Raw genomic sequence first — 14,525 nt, 5'->3', positions numbered from 1 at the left:
AGTTGTTAGAAAAGCAAAATTAAGTAACAAATAAAAGATGCTAAAAAAGAAACAAAAGTGCTAATATATGTCAAATATTGTATAAAGGAGTTGGATATAAGGTATAGATGTTCTTGACTTTAGTAGTAATAAATAAAAGAACAAAATATTTGGTTTTTAGATATTTATCAAAAATGGCTGCTTCACAAAATAATTCAATGTATTATAATAGTGAAGTATGAGGCTTCCTGTTGTCTTTAGTTTCTTAAGGAAATATTTTTGTCGCAGTATAGTTCAAATGCATCTTGAAATACATGAATTTGTAATCATGGAACTAACAAGATCACACTCACTGCTCTGGGTAAATCAGGATGTATCTACAATTTACTGCCAGGAATGAAAAGAAGTCTGGTACTGACTGACAGGGATATTGTTATCTACGGTTTAGGATTAAAGATGTAAAAATTAATGTGTATTAAGTGCCAGACTTTTTCTTAAAATGGGCCTGCTGTGAAAACCAGAGGCATGCCAGTCCTATTCAACGAATGTTTTAGTAGCTCCTGTAGGGTGCGAAGGATGAGATGAATAATTGCTGCTCCTGGAGGGAGACAAGATCTGAACCCAGTGGAAAGGGGAGTGGGACGTCAAGGTGGAGGATAAGCAAAATGCAGGAATAACTAGTGGAGCTTAAAATAATTTAATTTTGCCTTAAATTCTATTTTGGATGCCCTTTCGCATGCGCCAGGTCGCTTATTGGCCGAGAATCCGCCACCCTGTGAAATCTTTCCCATTCCTCCTCTCTTCCTTTCCTCGCCAATTCGATTTCTTCAGCCGCCAGCACTGCTTTTGGAACAGTATCTATTGTGTGGGTGGCGGAACGCGGAGAAGCTATTTTTGTTCTAATTATGAGCACTGTTTTCCTGGGGGAAGAGGAGGGTAATAAGGCAGATCTGAGGCTGAGCCGCTTGCTGGGCGAGGATGCTCCTTGGAGGCGTTACTAAGGTTACTAGAGAGAGGACCGCAGGCGACAGGCAGGGCTTTTTCTATAGCAAGATATATTTTCCAGTGAAGGACGTGGGCTGGGCTGCGGGCAGTGCCACATTGTACTACATGCTGGATTCCCCAGAGGGAAAGGGAGGTGGCCAAGGGAGAAAACGAGGGACCAAATCCGGCAGCCTCCGCTTCCTCTCCTGGGCTTTTTCTTCCGCCGTCCTTGTTTCCCCCCGAGCCTTTCTGGCTGCAACACCAGGTCGGCGCGCTAGAGATCGGTGCCTAGTAGATGTGACACGCCTCCGAGCCGGCCGGAAGCTGCTCCCAGGCGGTACCCGTAGGGACAGGCGTGCGGCGGGCGGTGGCGGTGCGCGGGCGGCGTCGCTGTGCGGCTCGGTAGGACCGGCGCAGACCTGCAGCGGCTCGCCGAGGCCGTGGGTCGTCGTTGCAGCTGCTGCGACTCTTGGGGCGAACTTGGCAGGCAGAGAGGAGCGGAAGGGAAGGGGTGTGTGTAAGGAGGGCCGTGGGCGTAGTGGGTGTTGGAGAGGACTTTGAAACTGGTTCCTCATAGTGGTTGGTTGTCATCTTTATTTTGACAGATTCTGGGGGCAGCAGATGCACCCCGTTCTCGATACTTTCTTCACTCCAGTCGGTTGATAGCATGATTTGAGTGAGAGCTTTTTAGTGAAGCTACTGAGTTAAGGTAGCTTATGGGATTGGGGAAGCTGCCAGAGGAAAAATAAGTGGGAGAGGCGGAGCAGGGAAGTGATGTCGGGGATGAGGGGTCGAGATGATCTACTGGTTCATATTTACAGAGCTTACTGTACCAGATACTGTCCCAAACCCTCTAAGCTTGGTGGCTCATTTACTTCTGCGTAAGTGAGGAAGCATAGACCCAGAGAGATCAAGGAACACGAGAGAGAGAGAGAGAGAGAGAGAGAGAGAGAGAGAGAGAGAGAGAGAGAGAGAGAGAGAGAGAGAGAGAGAGAAGGAAGGAAGGAAGGGAGAGGGAGGAAGGAAGGGAAAGGGAGGGAGGAGGGAGGGAGGGAGGGAGGAGAGAGAGAGAGAGAGAGAGAGAGAGAGAGAGAGAGAGAGAAGAGAGAGAGAGAGAGAGAGACAGAATGAAAAAAAGAAAGAAGAATAAATGAAAAGCATCTGTGCCAGACTGAATTCTGCACTGAATTCTGAAACCTGTGTCTCCAGGCTTGGCTGTGGTCTTCTTGTTAGCAGTTGGTGGGATAGGGAAGAGAGATATAAACACACACACACACACACACACACACACACACACCTAAGTTTGAAAATGGAATTTCAGAGACCCCTAGAACTCAACGATTTGACATAGCTACCTCTTTAACAGGTGAATAATGCCCCAAGAGATGGAGCGACATAAGGTAGTCTAATCGAGACTAGAAGCATTGTCCCAGCTGTACTGGCCTGTACAAATGCTAAAGTTAATGCCACTGTACCTGGACTGGTTCCTTTCAGCTGTGATGCTATTAATGTGTGCCCCAAGTTCTGTGCACTTGCTGACACAAATACTAAACCAAAAATACTGTCACCTGACCTGGACTGGCTCCTTTCAGCCTCAGGAATTGAATATTGATGACATACAGTAGGGAAATAAACCCTTCCGTACCCCTGCTCGTGAGTGTTCCAGGTTCTTTGTAATGCAGGAGTCAGATGTCTTTTCAGACTGATGACAGCTGAGACTTTTCAGCAACTCCAAGAATGTCAATCTAAAAATAAACAATAAAACTGCCTAAGCCAAGGGGTAAGGTAATTTATTTTGAGGAAACTTCAAACAAAACAAAACTCATGTTTAAAAACTTAAGGGAAGATTTTTAATCAGTTGACAGTGTACTGTTTACAAACACTTAATTCTGGTAAGTTGTACCTAATCATATTCTCAAGGAACGATTGAAACTGGGGCCTTAAGAATCAAGCAGATCACTTTAGCTTTTTGCTTTGTAAAATTGATTTTACCCTTGACTCTTCTCATTCCTAAAATATAAGTACTTGTTTTTAACTTGAAAAATCAAAAGCATTGTTTGTAAAGTACTTAGCACGGTGTCTATGACAAAGTGATTATATAGTTCAATCCATTGCTTAATAATAGAGACACTTTAGAAATACATCTTCTGGCAATTTCTTCATTGTTCAACAGAGTATATTTACTCAGTGGTACAGCAATCACACACACCACAGACAGCCTGAAAACTACTCTCTCTCTAGGCTGTAAGCCTATACGTCACGTTATTGTAATTATTACTTAGATAATTGTAATATAATGGTATTTGCACATTAGGCATATCTACACATATAAAATGTGTAGTTGAAGTACTGGGCGATAATTTCTCACCTTTATAAATATTTTCAGTGGTCTGTCGATGGCTGAAACATCTTTAGGAGTTAACATACTACACAGTAACTATTAAGAGTCAAATGAAAGTGATGCATTACTGCCCCTTGCATCCAGCCACTTTGCAGCATTCAGGCTTAGGTTTCACTGGAAAAAAGGCCAATGACTCACTTCTTTAACAGCAATTAAAGGTAGAAAACATTTGTGCACTTCTAAACTATCAGTCCGTTATTTCAAAGGGAGCGAAAGTTCTAGATGGCTGTATAGCCTATAGGCCGTGATCTTCCTGCCCTGTCTTACAAACCTTGTGCTCGTTGAGATCGCTTAGTTTCCACGCTTGTGTTTCCTGAATATTTGGCAGCTCAGGGTCTACATAGCTGACTTCTTACTCTTTTGCAGATGCACGGGCATGGAGGTTATGACTCTGATTTTAGCGATGATGAGCAAGGTGGAGAATCCAGCAAGAAGAAGAAGAAGAAGAAGTAAGTCTTTATTGGTCTGTAGTTCACATTATTTCTAGATTGACATGAGGTATAGTAAATAATATTGAAAGGTTTGGGATTGAGTTTGCATATGGAAACAACTGCTGTAGCAAGTGAGGTTTTATTCATTACACTAATAAATGGATTTAAATTTGGAGATAGTCGTGGGGAAAATGAAGTTTGGTTGGGAAGGGATTTATTGAAAGGGATGATGAACTAGGACCTTCTTAGAAGCAGCCATTTTGTTTTGTCTTTTCCATTTTCTAAGTATTAAATAGAATTATGGTGCAAACTGTCAGTGAATCTTTTAAAGTTAAGTCTTTAATTCTTTGAACTTATGTGTTAAGTTACCTTTCTTGTTGTGAACCAGTGCCTGAGGAGAAGCAACTCTAAGGTTCGTTTTGGCTCAGGATTTAAGAAAGGGTAGAGTCGGGAGACACCTGGAGACAGCAGCATGAAGGGGTACAGTCAGGGAACACCTGGAGACAGGAGCATGAAGGGGTACAGTCAGGGAACACCTGGAGATGGCAGCATGAAGGGGTACAGTCAGGGAACACCTGGAGACAGGAGCAGGAAGGGGTACAGTCAGGGGAAACATCTGGAGACAGGAGCAGGAAGAAGCTGGACACATTGTGCCAACAGCAGTAATGAAGTGAGGCCCAGGTTATGAAACACAATCCATCTGCAGTGATCCACTTCCTGCAGCAAGGCCCCACCTTGCTAAAATAGCATGGCCAGCTGGGGACCAAGTGTTCAGTGTGGTGGTATTGTGTTCCCCGAAATATTGTGCACACTAATAAACTTATCTGGGGTCAGAGACAGAACAGCCACAATATTAAACATAGAGGATAGACAGTGGTAGCACACGCCTTTAATCCTAGCATTCCAGAGGCAGAAATCCCTCTGGATCTCTGTGAGTTCAAGGCCACATTGGAAACAGCCAGGCATGGTGACTCAAGCCTTTAATCCCAAGAAGTGAGCCTTTAATCCCAGGGAGTGATGGCAGAAAGCAAAAAGATATATAAGGCGTGAAAACCAGGAACTAGAAGCTTTTAGCTGGTTAAGCTTCAGGCTTTTGAGCAGCAGTTCAGCTGAGAGCCATTGGGATGAGGACACAGAAACTTCCAGTCTGAGGAAACAAGATCAGCTGAGGAACTGTTGAGGTGAGATAGCTGTGGCTTGTTCTGCTTCTCTGGTCTTCCAGCATTCACCCCAATAACTGGCCTCAGGTTTGATTTTATTAATAAGAACTTTTAAGATTCATGCTACAGTTCAGTTGTAGTTATAGGAACCTTTTTGCCTTAAAATGCCACAGCTGAGATGCAGGTGGAATATTGCCGAGCAATCATAAACATGTGAAAAGTTAGTCTGTATCCTTCAAGAAAAATGAACTGTTCTAATAATTTTTCTTCTTAATACACCAGGACAGTCGAAGATGAGTTGCTGCTTACAAAACCATTTCAAAAAGAAAAACATGGAAAGGTGGTCCATAAGCAAGTCGCCGCGGACCTGCTGGACAGGTGTGGTGTTTTGGTGTTAGGACATTCCTTAGTTTAAGCTGTTTTATAATCTTGGGACAAGTAGATTTCATTATGTTAATGAAGTATGGATATTTGAATTTACTTAAACTTTTTTTAACAGGGAAGAAGCAAGAAATAGAAGGTTTCATCTCATAGCTATGGATGCTGTATCCTTTTTATAGTCCTGTTTTTATAACTAATAGAATATTTAAAAGTCTGCTTGTTAATCTATTGTGTTTTTTAATTTTTTAAAATGAAAATCTTGTCAAGTCAGATAGACCAGTTTTTTTTTTTTTGGGGGGGGCGGGTTTTTGAGACAGGGTTTCTCTGTGTAGCTTTGTGCCTTTCCTGGGACTCACTTGGTAGTCCAGGCTGGCCTCGAACTCACAGAGATCCGCCTGCCTCTGCCTCCCGAGTGCTGCGATTAAAGGCGTGTGCCACCACCGCCCGGCTCAGATAGACCAGTTTTATATTTACAGGTTAGTAATCATTGCTGTAGATATTTACTATTTATATTTTCAGGTATAATTCTCTGTTGCTAATATATGGGAAAAATTTAGAGTAAAATAATGAAAAGTACTAGTTTTTGTTCTATAAACAGACTTAAAAAGTCCACGAACTTACAGATGTCCCAGCCTGTTCTTGCCAGGCTTTCCAAATTTCCCTTTTCTGGTCTTGTCTTCTGTAGTATCGTTTTAATTTATTCCCTTCTCACCTGGTTCTCGGCTGTTTTAAATTTTCTGCAGAACTTCTGTTTTAAATTAAACTTGCCTGCGTGCCATGCCCAGCCTGCTGTCACCCTGCTCCTCAGGTGTGACTGGAGACTGAGCTGAGTCGGTCCGACTGGCTCACGGCACTGCTACTCCGCCATCAATACTGCTCCCAGGCCAGGAGAGCAGGAGGGGCCAGGCAAGACCTGCGGTGTGCGTGTCTGCTCCCAGGCCAGGACTGAGGAAAGGAAGCCTCACACTAGAGTCACATCACTCACTTTCGTGTCATTCCTTCAAGTTGTTGTGTCCTGGATCTTTTTTTTTTTTTTTTAATCTCTTACTTCCTAACCCATTGGAAGCTTGGATTCGCTTCCAAATGGGTCTTCTCACATAAACCTTTAAACATATGGTCTACCGTCTCTGACACCCTCACTGAAGGTGTTAGGGCACCCAGCGAGAATGAAAGTATAGGTGCTGTTTTTCTGGTGTGGATGTTGGTTTTTGTTTTTGTTTTTGTTTCTTTTTTCTTGGTTGTTTAGCTACAGTGGGGTAGTTATGTTAAAAATTAGTGGTCTTGCCGGGCAGTGGTGGCACACGCCTTTAATCCCAGCACTCGGGAGGCAGAGCCAGGAGGATCTCTGTGAGTTCGAGGCCAGCCTGGGCTACCAAGTGAGCTCCAGGAAAGGCGCAAAGCTACACAGAGAAACCCTGTCTCGAAAAACAAAAAAAAAAAAAAAAATTAGTGGTCTTGTTGGGTGTGGTGGCGCTCACCTTCAGTCCCAGCATTCAGGAGGCAGAGGCAGGCAAATCTCTGGATTTGAGGCCAGCATGGTCTGTGTAGCAAGTTCCAAGCCACCCAGGGCTACATGGTGGTACCCTGTCTCAAAACAAAACAAACAGTCAGTGATCTTCCTGGAATGACTCTTGGCCTTTTAAAGGTGAGGGAGGCCAGGCTGTTGTTAGGAAAATCAGGCTGGTGGTGAGGAAAAACAGGTTGTTAGTGAGAGCAGGCTGTTGGTGAGAGAGAGCAGGTTGTTAGGGAGATCTGGCTGTTGGTGAGGGAGAGCAGGTTGTTAGGGAGATCAGGCTGTTGGTGAGGGAGAGCAGGTTGTTAGGGAGAGCAGGCTGTTGGTGAGGGAGAGCAGGTTGTTAGGGAGAGCAGGCTGTTGGTGAGGGAGAGCAGGTTGTTAGGGAGATCTGGCTGTTGGTGAGGGAGGGCAGGTTGTTAGGGAGATCTGGCTGTTGGTGAGGGAGAGCAGGTTGTTAGGGAGATCAGGCTGTTGGTGAGGGAGAGCAGGTTGTTAGGGAGAGCAGGCTGTTGGTGAGGGAGAGCAGGTTGTTAGGGAGAGCAGGCTGTTGGTGAGGGAGAGCAGGTTGTTAGGGAGAGCAGGCTGTTGGTGAGGGAGAGCAGGTTGTTAGGGAGATCTGGCTGTTGGTGAGGGGGGGGGCAGGCTCTGGTTGAGGAAGGGCAGGCTGTTGTAATAGTTTCAGTCTGTGCCTATTAGTGTTTTCAAGTTGCTAGCCTCATCTCCAAATGTGAATAGATGAAGCAAAAAGAAAGCTTAGGGAATGTAGCTCAACATAATCTCTGGTGTTCCTGTCAGTCACCACCTTTCACAAGCTTGTATTTGTATTTATATATAATGCCCAAAATTGGAGTTGTTAGTGTAAGGAATCAGGAGGAGAAGGCCTTGGAAGCGAAGCTCCCACTGACATGTTTTGCTCAGGAGAGGTTGTGTTGACCACAGCCCTGCCTGCTGCCTCTGACTGCCGTATGTTATACCAGCAGAGCTGAGCAGTGACAGCAGAGACAGGAGATCGAAAAGCCTGCAAAGTTGGTCACCTAGCTCCTTATGGAAAAGTTAATAGATGATCTACTAGATGCCCATTTAGTGGTAGTTGAAGAATTTGAACCCAGGCCTTGAGGTATTTGGGCTTTCCCCTCAATTTCATGTTCTGACTGAATATTCTATTAGAATACGTTATGATCGGTGAAATCACTGTGTCTTTAAGGGTGTGATCACAGAAGTTGAGACAGCTCAGTTTACACATGCTTGAGTGTGGAGGGCATTGCCACGGTTTTAAAAATAAACATTAAATGTTCATAAATCTGTTATAGTGCATGGAAAATAAAATGATTTTGTGGATTCTTTGAATATTAAAGTTAAAAAAAAACTTACCATGATTGATTTATTTCATTTCTTTTCTTTTTGAGACACTGTCTCACTCTGTAGCCCAGGCCGGCCAGGAGCTCCTGCTGCTCCTCCTGCCTCAGCCTCCTGAATGCTGGCATTATAGGTGTCAGCCACCATGTCTGCCCTTCTGATTTCTTGTTTGCTTTTGAAACCTTAATGTTGGTGGTTAATTTTATGAACATTACATCCTATTTTATATACTTTATCATTAATTATTACATTGTGTAATAATGGATGATAAATTCTACTTTTTCCCTGTAATTTAGAAGCCACAATTTCTTTATTTGTAATAAAGAGAGAATGAGGTTGTGTACAGTCTAGAAACAGAACAGAAAGCTTCCTCTTCCCCCCCCATGGTTGTACACTTTTATCACAAGAATAATGTATGCATGAAGATTCAAACATTATAAGTAATATGTACTTGAAATGTTTTTAAGCAGAAAGTAGAAGTCTACCATACAGTTGTCTGTCTTGATTTACACATTTAAAAATGCTAGACAGATTCATACCATACTTTCTTTTCATTTAGTAATATATTGCAATGGAACAACTCTTGAATAGTTATAAAAATCCTTAATGTTTTGCATTTCAGTATCAAAGGCACACAAAATTTGTAAATGACTATATTTTGTACTATGGTGGCAAAAGGGAGGACTTTAAGCGCCTGGGGTAAGTATTATGAAGTTTACATGGGATGTAGGGCAAGTATGGATGGTTTTCTAGGACCTCTGTTATGTCTTTCTTGGCAGCAGGCTTCAGTTAGCTTCCTCACTGTTGAGCCGGGTATGGTGCGGGGAAATAACAGTATGTGTGAGAAATACTCTTGTGTCTTGTTGATGAAGATCTTTGAAACAATGACATGTTTAAACTGTAGTATCCAGGATTGCTTTTGCAAAAATAAGGCAATGTCCAAGAGACTCTCCAAACACTATAGGCTATTGCTGTTGCTCTTGGTTGAAGATAAGTCCCTGCTGCTGAAGACACCAGATACTTAGGACACATGATCCAGAAAAGGATCTGAAAGCTTCCTTTCTGAGCCTCGCTTTCATGGTACCAGAAGGAGCCATGCAAGTTTCCAAAGGAGGGAAGCAACCAATAATTACATCCATTCGCATGTGTGTGTGCATAACAATTGAAAAAGTGGCCGTGAATTTGAATGAGAGCAGTGGGGAGAATGTGAGAGGGTCCGGGGGAGGAGAGGGAAGGATAGAGTGACGTAATTATACTTATAATCTCAAGAAGTAAAAACATTAGTAATAAAGTAAGGCAAACAAGAAACTTCACTCTGGAATTTCCCACACATAAAAATTCTTCCTGTGTTCAGGCTCTTGGTCTTGCGTGGATTTCCTGTTTAATTTCTGAGTAGGTAGGGCCCTAAAGACTTTAGCACACTGTCTTAGCGATCCCGGTTTTATCTCCCCTATCCACTGAGCCCATACTGCTCAAATGTTTATTCTGCTTCCAAACTGAGCATCTTTATTTCTCCTCCTCCTCCTTTACTGGTCTTCTCAGGAAGCTACTGAAATGATATACCGTTACATATTATATAATGTTACTTACTTGGATCTATTCTGAAACTTTTTTCATTCTCATTTTCTCACTTAAAGTCCATTCAGCTTTCTCATCCTTGCTTTGGCAATATAGCACCATATGTATAATTAGACTACCTTAGAAGTGAATGGATTTGTTTCTCTGCTGAACTTGCTCCTTTCTTGTACTTTTCCCAAAATATCTTCTGAAAAATATTGAAATTGTTGTTTTAAGTAAAAATTTCCAAATAGAACTGTACTTTTTTATTTATATTTTATTCAAGTTTTCAAAATTTTCAGCATGTTTAACCTAAATCTGACTAATTTATTTTTATACTCAATTAAAATTTTTATTTTCTAGGGAGAATGATAAGACAGACCTGGATGTTATACGAGAAAACCATAGATTCCTGTGGAACGAGGAGGATGAAGATGATATGACTTGGTAATTTTATTACATTTTATTTATTTTGTGTGTAGGTGGAGGTCAAAGGACAACTTGAAAGACTTGGTTCCCTTCTTTCTCTGTGGGTCCCACAGAGTTCAACTCAGGTCATCGGCGTTGATAGCAGGACACTGCACTGGTTGAACCGTCTTGCCAGTTGGATGGCTTGGAAATTTCAGCCATTAGCCTTTGATGAAGCAGATGTTTTAGACTTGTCTTTCTTATTCTGTTTTCTCTTTTATTATCATTTATTAAAGATGTTATTATTTTATTTACATGTGTGAGTATGTATCTGTGTGTGTATATGCCACATGTGTGTGGGAACCCGTGGAGGCCAGAAGAGGGCATCTGATTCCCTGGATCTGGAATTACAGGTGGTTGTGAGCCACCCAGCATGGGTGCTGGGAACTGAACTGAGGTCTCCTGAAGAACAGCACGTGTTCTCAGTCACTGAGGCATCCCTGCAGCTCTGGTCACTGTTGTCTTATCCATTGCATTCAGCTCTTTATAGGACAGCTTCTGAATCAAGGATAGAACAACTTACATTTAGGACTCTTAATTCTGGTTTGCTTCCTTGGCTAATCTTAGGCAATTTTAATTAGCTTCTAATTGTTTGACCTCATCTTCAGATATAATTATTCTCTTGTTTGTTGTCTTATAATTAGCTATTGTATGTTCTTATAAAATGTTTTGAATATTTTGGGAAAAAGAATCATAAAAGTGGTTTTCAAAGTCCAGACATCACAAAGGGTAATAAATGAAGAGTAATTCTATTTCTCATTTCTCTAAGTCCATCAGTTTCTGAGATAGCTGCCATTAACAGTTCATCTCCAGATAGTCAGCACATCTGTCTTTATTAGGCCTCTTTTAACATTAATATTTACATCATATATGTTACCTATTTGATATCGCTTCAAAGTAGCAAACTGTAGTTGAATTTTTAAATGTATAATGCATACTCTTTATGGATTTAGGGAGAAGAGACTTGCAAAGAAATACTATGATAAATTATTCAAGGAATACTGCATAGCCGATCTCAGTAGATACAAAGAAAATAAGGTATGCCCTATGAATATTTATAGCTGGAGCTCTAAATGTTCAAGTAGAGCATTAATTTTTATTAACCACCATGACCCACATTATTCTTTCATGGCACTGATTTGAATCTTTTTTCTTGCACTTTGCAATATCATTTTGACTGCTTAACTTCTGCAGTCATGGGGCTTACAAAGGATCTGTGGAATTTATGAAGGACGGGGTGCTTTTTGTTTGTGAGATCAGCCATAAAAAGTCTAAACTTAATCACGGCCAGCAGCTGGTCCATCCGGGCTCTCATCTTGAGCCTCTTGTGACTGTGCACTGCAGAGTGGTGTCTCATTTCACAGATCATCCTCGAAGTTAATGGTTTTGATTGATTGCCAGTTATGGAGTGGCAGATGTACTTTTGTTACATAAATATTTCTAGTTTGGTAAAATTAACTTTCAGTCAATGCTAGTTAGTAGTTGCAGATTCCCATCCCTGCTTTACATCTTTACTTAATATTAAAGCTATTTTTATTCCTAGCTCAACTTCCATAGGAACTAGAAATGGTAATCCAGGAACGGATGGTCTCAGTTGGAAATGTGAAAAAAAGGAATGTGTGTATGGGTAGTGCATATTTCTGTTCTACCAAGAAAACAATCTATTTATAAACAGCTTTCTTAAAAGAAATGTTAAGGAGTTCTTTTTCATTTAGTTTGGTCTCTTTAGTGTTTTTAGTTTGTGAGTTGTTTTCTAGGTCTGTACAGACAGTAGCAATAATTACTTTGCATAATCCTGTGAATCTGTGTGGTTGCTGGAGCCCAGAGGTTTCTCACTTTCTTGCAAATTAGTTGTGGATGCTGCTGCATAGCTCTTGAACTCTTAGCAGCTGTGATTAAAGGAGTGCTTAATTAGTATATTTGTTAAATATATTAATGAACGAAAGAAAAGGTTTGGGAAACTCTTGCTAGTAACGTGTGCAGTACCTGTGGAGGCCAGAAGATGTCAGATCCCCTGAATGGGAGTTGCAAGCAGTTATGAGCCACCACATGGGTACTGGGAGTTGAACCCGGTTCTCTGTAATAGCATCCAGTGCTCTTAAGCACTGAGCCGTCTCTCAAGCCCCTGGATTCTTTATTAGTACAATGATCCTGCAGGGTCATGAACATACTGAAGTACTGTCCTTTGCCATTACCACATCCCCTTTTCCTGTCAGTATCATATACCATGGCATGTGATACGAATGTAGGTGTTACCTGCCTTGACACCTGTAACTTTTAGGGTTTTTTAAAAGCTGTTTTTAACAGAGGTTGGTAATTGTTCAGAGGTATTTTCAAATTCCTGTAAAAAGAAAAAAAGCCATCACACTGACAATTAGTTTTATTTTTCAGGCTGAAAATGTCATCATCCTTGGCTTTATGTTAGATGTGAATATGTACTTAATTTAAATTTTGTACTTCCATTTATTTTCATACCAGTTTGGATTCAGGTGGCGAATAGAAAAAGAAGTAATTTCAGGAAAAGGTAACTTTTATTTTTTATTTTTTAATTACTTTTTAATAGAACACAGCTTATTTTGTCATATAGAATTGAAATAATTGGGTGAGATTTTTCCTGTCATAGACAAAAAAAAAATTATTACCCATAAAGATAAAATTAGAGAAATGTATTTCTGATAAATACATTATTAGCAAAGATCAGAATTTAATACTTTCATGACTTTTTCTTTGGAATTTGATGTTTAGAATATTTGAGGATATGTAGAAAATGTTATGAGAATTCAAGATTTAATAACAGGGAACAAGTGAGTGCTTGATTACCAATTATTATGATAAAATATTGGTAGTACTCTACTCCAAAAAAAAAAATCAACATTTTGAAAGTAGAAATTAAATATCACATGTGAGCCCAATAGAAGTTTTGTACAGACTAGTTCTAGGTTGGGCCCAAATATTAAGTCTGACATCAAATCAACAAACATTCAGGGCAGTCAAGAGCACTGTTGTCCCAGGGGATCAGAAACCCTCTCTGACCTCTTCAGGCACCGGGCATGCCTGGAGTGCGCGTATGTAAATGACAGGGATGTTTTCTCTAGAAGAAGGAGAAACAATGAATTGAGAGCAGCTCAGGTAGTGGTCAGTGGGTAAAGAAAGACACTTGCCACTCCAGACTAGTCAGTTCAGTTCAGTTCCTGAAACCTACGGTGGAAGGAGGGAATGGACTCAACCGAGTTCTTCTCTGACCTCCACATGCACACACACATGCACGCACACGCACACACACACACACACACACACACACTACTAAATAAACGTTTAAAAATAAGGCAGTGTAAGATTTAAGGTCATATTTTATTTTGTATTTTTACCTAAAATAATGAGAGATCCTGAAATGTCTTTCACTAATAAAAATGTTAATTTTGTCACGTAGAATTTTTAGGAGAGTATATAAAACTGCCCTTGATGGGCAGTTGATGGCCTTCTCTAAGTTCCTGAGTGAATGTAGGATAGATAGCCAGCTGTTGCTGTTAAGATAGAATGTGGTTGCTGTTTAACAGTCATTACTAAACATACTAAACGTGCATGTTTAATTAGCTCTTCATTTGGAACAAATTTTAAAGTCATCTTGTGACTTCCGTATGCCATTGCATGGCATGTACACACATGCACACACATACAGACATGCACACACGATAGATAGATAGATAGATAGATAGATAGATAGATAGATAGATAGATAGATAGATAGATAAATGTAAAAATGTGTTTTAAGTTCGGCATCCTCTGCTACATGTGGATCCTGTTTTAGAAGACTGAGTTTTGAATTAGCCTTTTGGATGCTAATGTTATAGATTCATTTTGGCAGTCTTCTGCATTTTATGAAAAGGATTTTGTGGTTTCTATTTGTTACTCTTAGTGTAAATTATTGTGGTGGAAATTGTTCTTTGTATAAATCTGCCAAAATAGGTAATTTTGAGTTGTCCCTTCACCTCTAAATCATCAGTTTTTGTCCTGGTTTAGAAGTTTTTAATATATGATAGAGCATTGAGATGGTAAATTTAGAATATCAGGTTTAAGTTTTTAAAATGCTTTTCATTAACATTTTTGCTGGAACTTTAAGTAAGTGATATAATGATACTTGAAAACATTAATTTTAATATTGCAATTAAAAACTGTAAGGACTCATATCTAAGAACATATATTTTGAGGAGATGATTTCTCCTTTCAAGGTTTTACTGAGTACATTTAATGTTTTCACTTTCCACAGTATAAGATTTTCTAATATGGACTCA

General features: G+C 40.6%; 1 protein-coding gene across 3 annotated transcripts in view; it reads left to right on the top strand.

Moving 5' to 3' along the window:
* Nucleotides 1-1,260: 1,260 nt before the first annotated feature.
* The window catches only part of LOC114702459 (protein FRA10AC1 homolog), a 28,165-nt gene continuing 14,900 nt past the window's right edge, over nt 1,261-14,525 (top strand). Inside the window, exons 1-8 of one of the 3 annotated variants that reach the window (XM_037206635.1) lie at nt 1,261-1,365; nt 3,731-3,813; nt 5,238-5,333; nt 5,455-5,500; nt 8,831-8,907; nt 10,129-10,212; nt 11,187-11,271; nt 12,712-12,757. In XM_037206635.1, coding sequence (XP_037062530.1) covers nt 3,731-3,813; nt 5,238-5,333; nt 5,455-5,500; nt 8,831-8,907; nt 10,129-10,212; nt 11,187-11,271; nt 12,712-12,757 — 517 coding nt within the window. In that variant the 5' untranslated portion in view covers nt 1,261-1,365. Of the gene's footprint in view, nt 1,475-3,730; nt 3,814-5,237; nt 5,334-5,454; nt 5,501-8,830; nt 8,908-10,128; nt 10,213-11,186; nt 11,272-12,711; nt 12,758-14,525 lie in introns of all 3 variants that reach the window. The other 2 variants (XM_037206639.1, XM_028882908.2) reach the window with 2 other exon arrangements.

This window comes from Peromyscus leucopus, chromosome 1 (genome assembly GCF_004664715.2).
Source record: "Peromyscus leucopus breed LL Stock chromosome 1, UCI_PerLeu_2.1, whole genome shotgun sequence".
NCBI classification, from domain to species: domain Eukaryota; kingdom Metazoa; phylum Chordata; class Mammalia; order Rodentia; family Cricetidae; genus Peromyscus; species Peromyscus leucopus.
Note: the sequence above shows the minus strand (reverse complement) of the source record. Positions and strands in the feature narration are given on the sequence as shown.